We start from the raw sequence: 12398 nt of genomic DNA, 5'->3' as shown, positions 1-12398 counted from the left end.
ATTTGGCAAAACTAATACAGTTATGTAAAGTTTAAAAATAAAATAAAATTAAAAAAAAAAAAAGATAGGTTCAAACATGACACCCATAAACACCTTATTTGGAAACAAGGTCTTTGCAGTTGTACTCAAGATGAGATCACGCTGGACCAGGGTGACCCTACATCCCATAAGACCAAAGAAACCCAGACAGACGTAGGGACTACAGCCACGTGACATCAGAGGCAGAGAGCACAGTGCTGCAGCTGGAAGCCAAGGAACACAAGGAAGGCCTGTGAACACCAGAGGCTGGAAAGAAGGATTCTCCCCTGGAGCCTCCAGGGAGAGCATGGTCCTGCCAGCACCTGGATTTGGGACCCGTAGCCTCCAGAACAGGGAGACGATAAACTCCTGTTTTTTTAAGTCACCCAGTTTTCAGTGCTTTGTTACAGCAGCTCTAGAAACTGATACCCTAGCCTGAGCCCACACTTCTGTCTCCTCAGCTTTACTAAGACTTGTAACTGCTTCTGCTGTCCCCCCTCCAGAGACCATCAGAGGACTCTCTTAACTCTCACATCAGAACACATCCCTCCTCTGCTCTGGACCATCCAAGGCTTCCATCCCACTTCCGGTCCCTGCCCACAGCTCGGAGACCAACTCCCTCCCATCCCCCTGCTCACTCTCCTCAGACATGCTGGTCTTCCTGCTGTTCCTCCAATCTGCCAGGTCAGCTCCTTCCTGAGGACCCCCTGCCTTAGACCCCCTCCCCCAGGTGACTGTGTGGTGCCCACCTTCATGTCACTCAGACCCCATGAGGCACCAGCTCCTCAGGGAGCCAGCCAGGATGTCAGCCCACCTCTCTCTGTCACATCCTCCCCATAAGAACAGGAGACCCGTGAAGGCAGGGCCTTGTCCTCCTGCTGCACAGGCTCCCACACATATCGGGCACATAGAGACCTGGGCAGGGAGACCAGCAACTGGAGACACCAGCAGAGAGGGCATCTCTGACCCGGGTGCTCAGTTACCCAACCTCACTTCTGGTGTTAATGGAAGATGCTCTTTAGGCAAACTATGTATAACAATCACCTGGATACAATCAGGTCTTAGTATCCCTGATTTCTAAATAATACACTTTGACTTAAGTCTAATTTCTAAAAAGTACACTTTGACTAAATAAAATAGCATCATTATCCTTTTAAAATTTCATTAGAACAGTGACGATGTAATAACCCTGTGGTTGTACTTTCATACACTTTAGGGTTTATGTGACTTAGAGTATCACAGTGATATTTCTACAGGTCTTTGGATTCATCCTCCAAGGCGTGAACATCAGCTCTGAGAAGAAGGGGGTGAAAAACTGAGGGAGAAGAGGGCGCTTACCATGAATCCAAGCATAGTGGCCTGCTGGGAGGTCTGGCTTTCAACACACCTGAGTGCCAGCAATTCCACAGACTTCTATAAACTACTTACATCTTTCAGTATCAGAATCTGACTTGCATCTTTTAGGTACTGCAGCTGATGAGTCACTAAGATTGTGATCTTCTCCTTCAAGGCCTGACGAATACACCTACAAATGTAAGAGGTACAGTATGAAAAAGCACATTAACGGCAGTGCTTCAAACTGAAAAATTATATGTGGAAAACAATGAGACAAAGATCACACAGCAGTCAAAGATCTGTAGTTTAAATACCAAATCAATAATAAAAATTAAATAAACATAAATCAATTCATCCGACTAGGCTCTTAAATTTATCAGCAAGAAATTTGAATCTAGCACTGCTAAAATATTCTAAAAAGCAGCCCAGTGAAGAAGGCACCAACAGCTAAGCTTTTTTTCTCTAAAACTCAGGTTAACAATTATTTGCATGCTTCATAAAGGGAAATAACTGAGTAATACTGAGATTTCAAAACTGACTGAACTAAAATACTATTTTATCACTATTCAGGAATGGGAGGACCAGTATCTATGTCATATAAAAATGTGTACATTCTTAAACGGCTTTCTAGATTATTATTTATAATGAATGATGCACATATTAGCAACAAAAAATTAATAGATTCTTGGTAACCTTTGCCAGAGAACATTTGCTAGACACTTGTTCCCAAAGAATATTAGACAGAAAATGAAGGCCAATTTGGCCTCTATCAGTCTCTACAATATTCCCAGTTCCAACGAGGAAGAAAGTCTTCTTTCATTAGGACCAAACACATTCCAAATGTAAGAATAAAAAACGGAATCCAAATGGCCCAAATCACAGTGGAAATCACCCAGTGGCTCAGAACACCCACCAGCTCAGAACACCCACCAGTTCTCTACAGACAAGACCCCTGCTCAGTATTCAACCTTAAATTTTATTCACAGTTTAAAAACAAAAAACAAAAAACAAAAAAACTGTTCCTCCATTTTAAATGCAGACCCCTAGGGACTCAGCCCCAGGCTCAGCCACAGGGTCCACAACCCCTCCAGGGAAGCAAGTAGCTGGGTCTGGGGCCCCAGTGACCCCAGGCAGGATTCCAGGCAGGTTCTCTGGGAGCCCGTGGCCCTTGCAGAGCATATCTCAGGAACAGCCAGAGCTCAGCCTGTGAGTGATTTAGATGGAGAGTCTGGAGGCAGCAGACTGCAGCTCAGTCCTTCTCACAAGCCTGATGACATTCTAAACCTGTTTCTTCATCTCAAACAGCGTCAATGAAAACTTCATCCACACGTTCTGAGAAGTCAACCACCAATAGGCTCAGTAAGCATCAGTCCCCTTCTCTGCTCCTCCCTAACCACAAGTAGCCCTGTGCTTTGGACTCAGGACAGAAAAGTCCTAAGGGGACACTCTGGACACTGCGTCTGTGATCAGAAGCAAGACTCCAGGATATAGACACATACACCATCACCTCATTAAGTCCAAAAGGAGTACCTTTTGACCTGTGTTAGCTCAGTGTTCATAGCTACGTTTCTTGACTGTCACCTTTTCAGACTTAGTACTAAAGCATTTAAATGGCATTCTTCTCCTTAATTCATAAATACCTGCCAATAGTCCCTGAAGGTGGGTGTTAACCAAATGTGATGTGCTGTTATGTCCAACATGGACCAACCCAAAAGTTTTAAAATATTTTCTTCCTCACTTTCCATCACAGATGAGGTAATATAAATAAATACAATGAAGTGATCAGTTGATGGCTTTGAATTTTTCCTAAATAACGCTTTTGTTCAATCACTCGAAAAATAAACTATTTTCCAAGTTTTTAAAGGAAAGATTTCCAGGTCATGTCATACAAATAATTGAATCAGCAATCATTAGTTGTTTACCTGTTACTCCTATATAAAGGATGTGTTAATCCTATAATCCTACATATAATCCTATATAAGAGCTGTGTTGAGAGGGGACACATCCCATGGTGAAGGGGATACAAATAAGACAGACAGAATCCCCATCTCCATTCATTCAATCAGCAGAGGTTTGTTGAGGAGCCAGGCATTGTCCTAAGTGCAGAGGACACACCCACACGTCAAGATGGAAATCAGTACTCTGCACTGTGTACAGGGGGACCCGCTGCGTGAGTGTAGAAAATGCACTATTGCACTGTGACTTGTGCTCTGAAGGGAAAGCAAGGGGTCTTAGATGGGGAGACACAGGAGCCCTGAGACTATCTGGGGAAATATCCTGGAAGAAGACACAGCAGGTGCAGGGGTTCTGGGACAGAACAAGCTGGGCTGAGGCGCCTTCCTGCATTCACAGCTTAGGAGGGGTAATTCAGTAGAGTTGCTCAGTTGTGTCCGACTCTTTGGACCCCATGGACTGCAGCAACCGGCCTCCCTTTCCTCACCAACTCTGGGAGCTTGCTCAAACTCATGTCCATCGATTCAGTGATGCCATCCAACCATCTCATCCTCTGTTGTCCCCTTCTCCTCCCGCCTTCAATCTTTCCCTCATTGGAAAATACCCTGATGCTGGGAAAGATTGAAGGAGAGGTGGGGAGACTCAAATTGTCAAGTGCACCCACTGAGGGCTGGGGGAAGACAGAGGGCACGGGCGCCCCCTAGAGGAGCAGGAGGGAATGGCAGGGCCCATCCTCCACCTTCCCTCTGTGTCCTGGGGCACAGCTCCCTGGCTCTGGGACAGAGGGACCAGTATGTACAGGCAGACGGGAGTGAGAAAGGACCCCCACAGAGCCAGCACAGCTGGACACCGAGTGGGTGTGGGGACGAGCTGGAAAGGCTGATGCGGGCAGAAGAAGCCTGTTCTGTCTGAGGACCTCGAGCGGCTTCCCAAACATGAAGGGGTGGGGGTTGGGGGAGTCCATGAAGGGCTGAAGCAGGTGGGTGAGCTGTGTAGACAGGAGGGTGAGCTGTGTAGACAGCAGCGTGGGAGTCTGATCAGGACACACCTGAAGAGCTGGTGACGCAGGAGGTGGGGGTCTGGGACGTGGGGCTGAACCAGGACGGGATCCACAGCATGATGAGACTGCATCAGCTCATCCAAGGCCTCTCACCTTCTATAGGTGACAGAACCCACTTAGCGCTCACAGAATAAAGTTGTAAAACTCACAAATCAATGACCTTGGATATAGATTCATGACTGTAGGAAACTGTTAATGGAAAGCAGCAGTGTGATTCATCCACTTTTAATACAAAGCCCTCCCCATGACTAAGCCTCCACATGACCAACATCTCTCACAGAATATTGTTCCATCCAATTCTTTAACTTGAGAACACCCTCCGATTGCTGCTGAGTGATTTCCTAATTTACTTTCATGCGCTGTGCTTTGAGTCACTCTAGAGTTTGTGGTTCTGATCAGCAAAAACAATCTTAAGCTTGCTTCTCTCAAGTATCCAAAGTGGTACACCCAAAATATTGGAGAGGATTTTATAAATGTCTCCTGTGTTTTAAAAAGAACTCAGGAGAACTTCTGTGATCAGCACACTATCAGATCAGATCAGATCAGATCAGTCACTCAGTCGTGTCCGACTCTTTGTGACCCCATGAATCGCAGCATGCCAGGCCTCCCTGTCCATCACCAACTCCCAGAGTTCACTCAGACTCACGTCCATCGAGTCAGTGATGCCATCCAGCCATCTCATCCTCTGTCATCCACTTCTCCTCTTGCCCACAATCCCTACCAGCAGCAGAGTCTTCTCCAATGAGTCAGCTCTTTGCATGAGGTGGCCAAAGTACTGGAGTTTCAGCTTCAGCATCATTCCTTCCAAAGAACACCCAGGGCTGATCCCCTTCAGAATGGACTGGTTGGATCTCCTTGCAGGCCAAGGGACTCTCAAGAGTCTTCTCCAACACCACAGTTCAAAAGCATCAATTCTTCGGCGCTCAGCCTTCTTCACAGTCCAACTCTCACATCCATACATGACCACCGGAAAAACCATAGCCTTGACTAGACGAACCTTTGTTGGCAAAGCAATGTCTCTGCTTTTGAATATGCTATCTAGGTTGGTCATAGCTTTCCTTCCAAGGAGTAAGCGTCTTTTAATTTCATGGCTGCAATCACCATCAGTGATTTTGGAGCCCCCCAAAATAAAGTCTGACACTTTCCACTGTTTCCCCATCTATTTCCCATGAAGCGATGGGACCAGATGCCATGATCTTCGTTTTCTGAATGTTGAGCTTTAAGCCAACTTTGTTACTCTCCACATTCACTTTCATCAAGAGGCTTTTTAGTTCCTCTTCACTTTCTGCCATAAGGGTGGTGTCCTCTGCATATCTGAGGTTATTGATATTTCTCCCGGCAATCTTGATTCCAGCTTGTGTTTCTTCCAGTCCAGCGTTTCTCATGATGTACTCTGCATATAAGTTAAATAAACAGGGTGACAATATACAGCCTTGACGTACTCCTTTTCCTATTTGGAACCAGTCTGTTGTTCCATGTCCTGTTCTAACTGTTGCTTCCTGACCTGCATACAGGTTTCTCAAGAGGCAGATCAGGTGGTCTGGTATTCCCATCTCTTTCAGAATTGTCCACAGTTTATTGTGATCCACACAGTCAAAGGCTTTGGAATAGTCAATAAAGCAGAAATAGATGTTTTTCTGGAACTCTCTTGCTTTTTCGATGATCCAGCGGATGTTGGCAATTTGATCTCTGGTTCCTCTGCCTTTTCTAAAACCAGCTTGAACTCTGGAAGTTCACTGTTCACGTATTGCTGAAGCCTGGCTTGGAGAATTTTGAGCATTACTTTACTAGCGTGTGAAATGAGTGCAATTGTGTGGTAGTTTGAGCATTCTTTGGCATTGTCTTTCTTCGGGATTGGAATGAAAACTGACCTTTTCCAGTCCTGTGGCCACTGCTGAGTTTTCCAAATTTGCTGGCATATTGAGTGCAGCACTTTCACAGCATCATCTTTCAGGATTTGGAATAGCTCAACTGGAATTCCATCACCTCCACTAGCTTTGTTCATAGTGATGCTCTCTAAGGCCCACTTGACTTCACATTCCAGGATGTCTGGCTCTAGGTCAGTGATCACACCATCGTGATTATCTGGGTCGTGAGGATCTTTTTTGTACAGTTTTTCTGTGTATTCTTGCCATCTCTTCTTAATATCTTCTGCTTCTATTAGGTCCATACCATTTCTGTCCTTTATCAAGCCCATCTTTGCATGAAATGTTCCTTTGGTATCTCTGATTTTCTTGAAGAGATCCCTAGTCTTTCCCATTCTGTTGTTTTCCTCTATTTCTTTGCATTGATCGCTGAAGAAGGCTTTCTTATCTCTTCTTGCTCTTCTTTGGAACTCTGCATTCAGATGTTTATATCTTTCCTTTGCTCCTTTGCTTTTTGCTTCTCTTCTTTTCACAGCTATTTGTAAGCCTTCCCCAGACAGCCATTTTGCTTTTTTGCATTTCTTTCCCATGGGGATGGTCTTGATCCCTGTTTCCTGTACAATGTCACGAACCTCATTCCATAGTTCATCAGGCATCCTGTCTATCAGGTCTAGTCCCTTAAATATATTTCTCACTTCCACTGTATAATCATAAGGGATTTGTTTTAGGTCATACCTGAATGGTCTAGTGGTTTTTCCTACTTTCTTCAATTTAAGTCTGAATTTGGCAATACTTGGTACTAAAATGCCTGCTCTCCCCTCCCTGTGACATGGATGCAATGACTAGCAGATCCTGTTCCTGCCCTGATGGGGAACTTGTGCAGATGCTCACAAGATGGGTGACAGATATTTGTGAATTCAGGGTGGGGCGCTGGGAACAAGAAGGCTGCTATACTCAGGATGCCAGGAGGGTGGGGGTGGGGAATCCCTGTCACAGCACTAGCTCCTGTCACTGAACTCGTGACAAGACACAGGCACTTCTCTAAGGGAAAACTCATCAAGTCATGATCAGGAGAAGGTGGGAAAGGGGAGTCAGATCAGGGAGCTGGGGGCCATGCCATGTGTCAGCTGCCCTGCTCACTCATGTTCTGAAAGATTCAGTGATACTATGCAGTTTTCTTTTAATTGTGGTAAAATACACCTAATGTGAAATTTACCATTTCTGTCATCTTAAGCATAGAGCTCAGTGGTATTAAGTATATTCACATTGTTGTGCAGCCATCAACACCATCCATCTCCACAAATCTTTCATCACCCCAACACTAAGGACGTCCTACATTCGGGCAGATCCCACCAAAGACTAATGACCACTGCTTAGTGGACGTGGAATTCCAGCTCCTAATATCCAGAGCTCAGACTTCCTCACATGTCTCCCTTTCAAACACTGGACTCTGCTGAAGTCTCTACTTTGCTATTCTGGACTTTCTGTAAATCAATCGTGTCCCCTCAGATTCACCTGCTGACACCTTAGTTAATAGTACCTTAGAATTTGGTGACAAGGACCTTAAAGAAGTAATGATCACCCTTTGTTATACTGGACCTAATCTAATGTGACTGGTGTGCTTAGATGAAGAGAAGATTAAGACGTAAGGACAGAAACACAGGCATGTAAATCAATGAAGTTAGAACACACCCTCCCACCATGCACAAAATAAACTAAAAATGACTTAAAATCTTAATCATAAGACATGACACCATAAAACTCCTAGTAGAGATTATAAGCAAAACATTCTCTGACATAAATTATACCAATATTTTCTTAGGTCAGTCTCCTAAGGCAATAGAAATATAAACAAAAACATACAAATGGGGGCTTCCCTGGTGGCTTAGTGGTAAAGAATTCACCTGCCAGTGCAGGAGACATAGGATCCCTCCCTGGTCCAGGAAGCTCCCACATGCACAAAGCATCTCAGCCCATGCCCACAACTACTGAGCCTGTGCTCTGGAGGGGAACCGCAACTACTAACCCCACACACCATAGAGCCCGGGCTCTGCAATGAGAGAAGCCACCACAATGAGAAGTCCACGTGCCACAGCTAGAGAGTAACCCCTGCTCACTGCAACTAGAGAAAACCCCAACTGTGTGAGGACACAGCGAGGGGTTATGGTCAGAAGCCAAGGAGAGAGGTCTCAGGAGAAACCAAACCACCCACACCTTGAACCTGTAGCCTCAAGAACTGTGAGAAATTTAATTTCTATTCTTTGAGCATCCCCATCTGTGACAACTTGCTATAGACTGAATGTTTTACTCCTCAAAAGTCATCTATTGAGACCTAATCCCAACTGTGTTGGTATCAGGAGGTGGGGCCATCAGGAGGGACCAGGTCCTGAGGGTGGAGCCTCCATGAAAGGGATTAGTGTCCTGATAAAAGGAACCACAAGGCTCCCTCACCTCTGCCACCACATGAGGCCGCAGGAATCAGACCCTCACCAGACTGAATCTTTCAGCCCCCTGACTTGGACTTTCCCAGCGTCCAAAACCATGAGATAAAAACTTGTTATTTCTAAAGCCACTCAGCTCTGGTGTCCTGTGAGAGCAGCCTGGACAGACACAGTGCTAGAAACTAACACAGGACCTGAGAGCAAGAATTCCCAAACAGCTTCTCTCTGCTGAACACCCCGCCTCCTCCAGGCGAGGACGTGCCTGCTATTCTCCTCACAGCCTTACTTTCTCCTCCCTCCACACCTGAGCTTCTACTCTTGCTTCAGCAAAGGACTGGGTCCTCGTCTCAGCCTCCATACACCTGCCCAGCCTGCAGGCCCGCAGGGTACTTCCTGCCCAGCCCTGGGCACAGGGAGCTTTCCATCTTCAGTGAAAGCCTCCAGCTGACACTTTCACTTTACATTCAGCACCTACTATCCTGTATTAAAATACTCTAAACCCTGACTTTACTGAGCTTTCCCCAGGCATCTGTTTTAACAAGCTCCATTCCTCAGAGGCAGGAATGAGAGCTGGGCATCCTAGTCTCCCTTATTCTGCCCAGTGTGGGTCCTTCCCCTCTCCTGGCTCACTGTCCTCCTTGTAAACTAAGAGGTTTTGTGCAGTAAGGCATTGATCTCAGTGCACACAGCTGGGTGTTTAGAAGTGCAGCTGGAAGGCTCATTGACTTTAACAAAGTGAACAACAGCAAGCAACCTGACCATGGGGGAGATGTGAAGGCTGTTTTAGGAAAAAAACAAGTTTGCAAGGCTTTCAAAAAGGCCAGTCTAGACTCCATAAGAGGCCTCAGTCAGTGTGTGTTAGGACACATTATACACAGAAAAGAATCAGAGTTGTCCCACTTTAGTCATTGTGTAGCCAACCAGGAGCCACTGACAAGTTCTACATTTTAGAAACAGGAATGAGAGTCAAGACTCAAGCCATATTATAGGTGACACTACATTGTAGTGTCTAAGTATTAATTCTAGTAAGCATCCCGGAAATAACATGAAATGATTGAAATCATACTCAGATGTGGAATTCTCAAATTCTAGACTTTATTAAGTCTATACTTAATAAAGACTTTATTTCCAAAGTGATAGAATAACAAGCATAAACCAACAGGGTCTTTCCATGGAAGCCCTATGCCAGTACTGAAAACTTCACTTCTAACACGCCTTAAGCAAATGATAGAGGAAAAAAACTGGCAGCCAAGTACCAGGTTATAAGAGTCTCACTCTCTGATTTAAAAACCCTACATCATCTTATTCCTGATGTCTGGATCCACCCAGAGTGTCTGGTAATCAACTGCAAGTAGCAGGAAGGAAACTGCCATCTGTCACTCCTTAAAGCACAGACCCCACTGGCCCCCACACACTGGAAGCACCTGCTGTATTTTCCTGTCCTGACCTCATCATGATGCAAGATTTCTCTAAGGTGGATCTTCTGTGGAGGGAAAGGAGGGGAGGGAGGGACACCAGGGCAGAGGGAGCTGAGTCTCCTGGAGCACAAAGACCTGCCTGAGCTCTCTTCCTTCATCTCTACAGGGCTCTTGGAAAGAAGAAACGATAGAAAACAGGAGCAAACTCACTGTTTGAATAAGTGTCTGCTGACTATTGCATCCACTGCGCTGAGCGGATCGTCCAGGAGGTAGATGTCTGCATCCTGATACATGGCTCTAGAAAACATAGAGAGACATCAGGAGAGGATACTTCATATTCCCTGGGTCTCATCGCTGAATCATAATGGTGTCTAACAACTCCAGGTTCCTTCTATAAGCCCAGGGAAAGGACCAAGACCCTGCTTCACACAGCCCCACTCGGTGAGCGGGGTCTGCGTGCTCATGTCCACTAGGAGCCGCGGAAGACGAGGGGCGGATAGCAACTGAAACCCCATTTACCTGGCGAGGCTGACCCGGGTTTTCTGTCCCTCACTCAGTGGGGTTCCTCTTTCTCCTATCTCAGTTAGATCTCCTTCCTCCAAAAGCTGTAAATCCTATACAGATAGAAAAGGGGGGAAAGAAAAAGATATAAATTGTCCTCTACTACCATCTGACACTTTTAGCATTAGTTCCTCATACAAGAATTTGATTAACATGCTCAGCTGCTAAGTCATATTCAACTCTTTGTAACCCCATGGACTAGGGCTTGTAGGGCTCTTCTGTCCATGGTATTCTCCAGGCAACAACACTGGAGTGGTTTGCTGTTTCCTCCTCCAGGAGATCTTCCTGACCCAGGGATCGAATCAGTATCTCCTGTGTCTCCTGCACTTGCAGGTAGATTCTTTCCCACCAAGCTACCTGGGAAGCTAGAGCAGTGGGTATAAGTCAGAGTAACTAAACTGTGACCTTGAATATTAAAAAAAAAAAAAAAAAAACTATCAGTGTATTTTATTTGTTTTCATTCTGTCGTTTTGCACAGCATCTATGCGTTTGACCATTTTAACAGATAATTACTGAGGACTTACTGTATGACAGGCATTGCTCTGGGCACAGTGAACTCAGTTGTGAAGAAACAAAGCTCCTAGAGTTTCTTTCCATGATGGAAGACAGATGATATGGAAAATTAACCTGAGCACAAGTACTGAGGAGAGGAAGGAAAAGGAAGCCGGCTCAGGGGGATGGAGAGTGAAGGAGGGAAGTGAGTTCACACTGAGGTGTGAGGGCTCTGCTCAGAGAGGGTGTGAGCATATCTGGAGGAGGGGGCTCAGGCAGACCCGTAGAGGCTGCTCCTCACAGAGGGAGGGGCGGGTGCAGGGGCCACAGGGAGATGCCCAAGGGGTTCAGGACAAGGAGGCAGGAGAGTGGAGTGAGAATGAGAGGGTGAGGGTGGAGACAGAGCAGGAGGAGCCTGGGGGCACTCCAGTAAGAGGAGGAGGGGGACAGACCTGGTTTGAGGTTTTAAGAAATCACTCCTGTGCTTTACAGAAAACAGACAGTAAGTGGGGAAGGATGAGGGTGGATACAAGTGAGGAGGCTACCAGAATAATCAAGATGAGAGATGACAGTGGTCAGGACCAGAGTGGGAATGGAGAGATGGGGTCACACTCCAGGCACATGTTGAAGGTGGAGTCCGAAAGGCCTGCTGACAGGATGGGTGTGGCTGTAAGAGCAGAGGAGATTGTGGTGTTTGGGATGAGGAAGGGGAAGGACAGGGTCTCCATTTACTGAGTTGGGGAAGGTGGTGGATGTAGGTTTAGGGAACTTCGCTCATGGACAACCTGACATGACCTCCCAGTGGTGTCACGGTGCAGTTGTACATGCAGGTGTGAAGGTCTGTGCTAGAGACACAGGTGTGAGAGCTGGTGGCCCAGGAGATGAAGGCACAGGACTTGTTTTTATAAAGGAATGAGTGTCTCTTAAAAAGACATTTTGCTGATCTCTGCCTCAGCTTCCCACTTTCAAAGAAGGGATAACACCTGACCCTAGTCTTCACAGTAATACTTAAAGTGAGTGACATATAAGGTCTGTACAATAAATGGGAGCAGAAAGAGCAAGCTGGGCAGGACAATCAAAAGGAAAGAAAAGGTGTGCTCAAAGGACACCCAGCATATCAGCTGGATTAAGTAGATGATTGTCTGTGAAAGCAGGAAAAACTCAAAACTAAGAAGGAAATAAAGTTGTAGCTTGAGGATCTGGGAATGAATCAAAAGTTACATTTGAATATCATTTACAAAGTTAATAGACAAAT

At 45.8% G+C, this 12398-nt stretch overlaps 1 protein-coding gene across 1 annotated transcript in view; it reads right to left on the bottom strand.

Moving 5' to 3' along the window:
• LOC129624649 (ATP-binding cassette sub-family C member 4-like) overlaps positions 1 to 12398 on the bottom strand; it is a 158996-nt gene that overhangs the window by 89479 nt on the left and 57119 nt on the right. The window contains exons 12-14 of the mRNA XM_055542804.1: positions 10610 to 10704; positions 10301 to 10387; positions 1447 to 1543 (exon numbers count right to left, since the gene is read on the bottom strand). Of these exons, the coding sequence (XP_055398779.1) occupies positions 1447 to 1543; positions 10301 to 10387; positions 10610 to 10704 (279 nt within the window). The remainder of the gene's footprint in view (positions 1 to 1446; positions 1544 to 10300; positions 10388 to 10609; positions 10705 to 12398) is intronic.

This window comes from Bubalus kerabau, chromosome 12, assembly GCF_029407905.1.
Source record: "Bubalus kerabau isolate K-KA32 ecotype Philippines breed swamp buffalo chromosome 12, PCC_UOA_SB_1v2, whole genome shotgun sequence".
NCBI lineage: Eukaryota > Metazoa > Chordata > Mammalia > Artiodactyla > Bovidae > Bubalus > Bubalus kerabau.
This window is presented reverse-complemented; position numbering and strand designations above follow the sequence as displayed.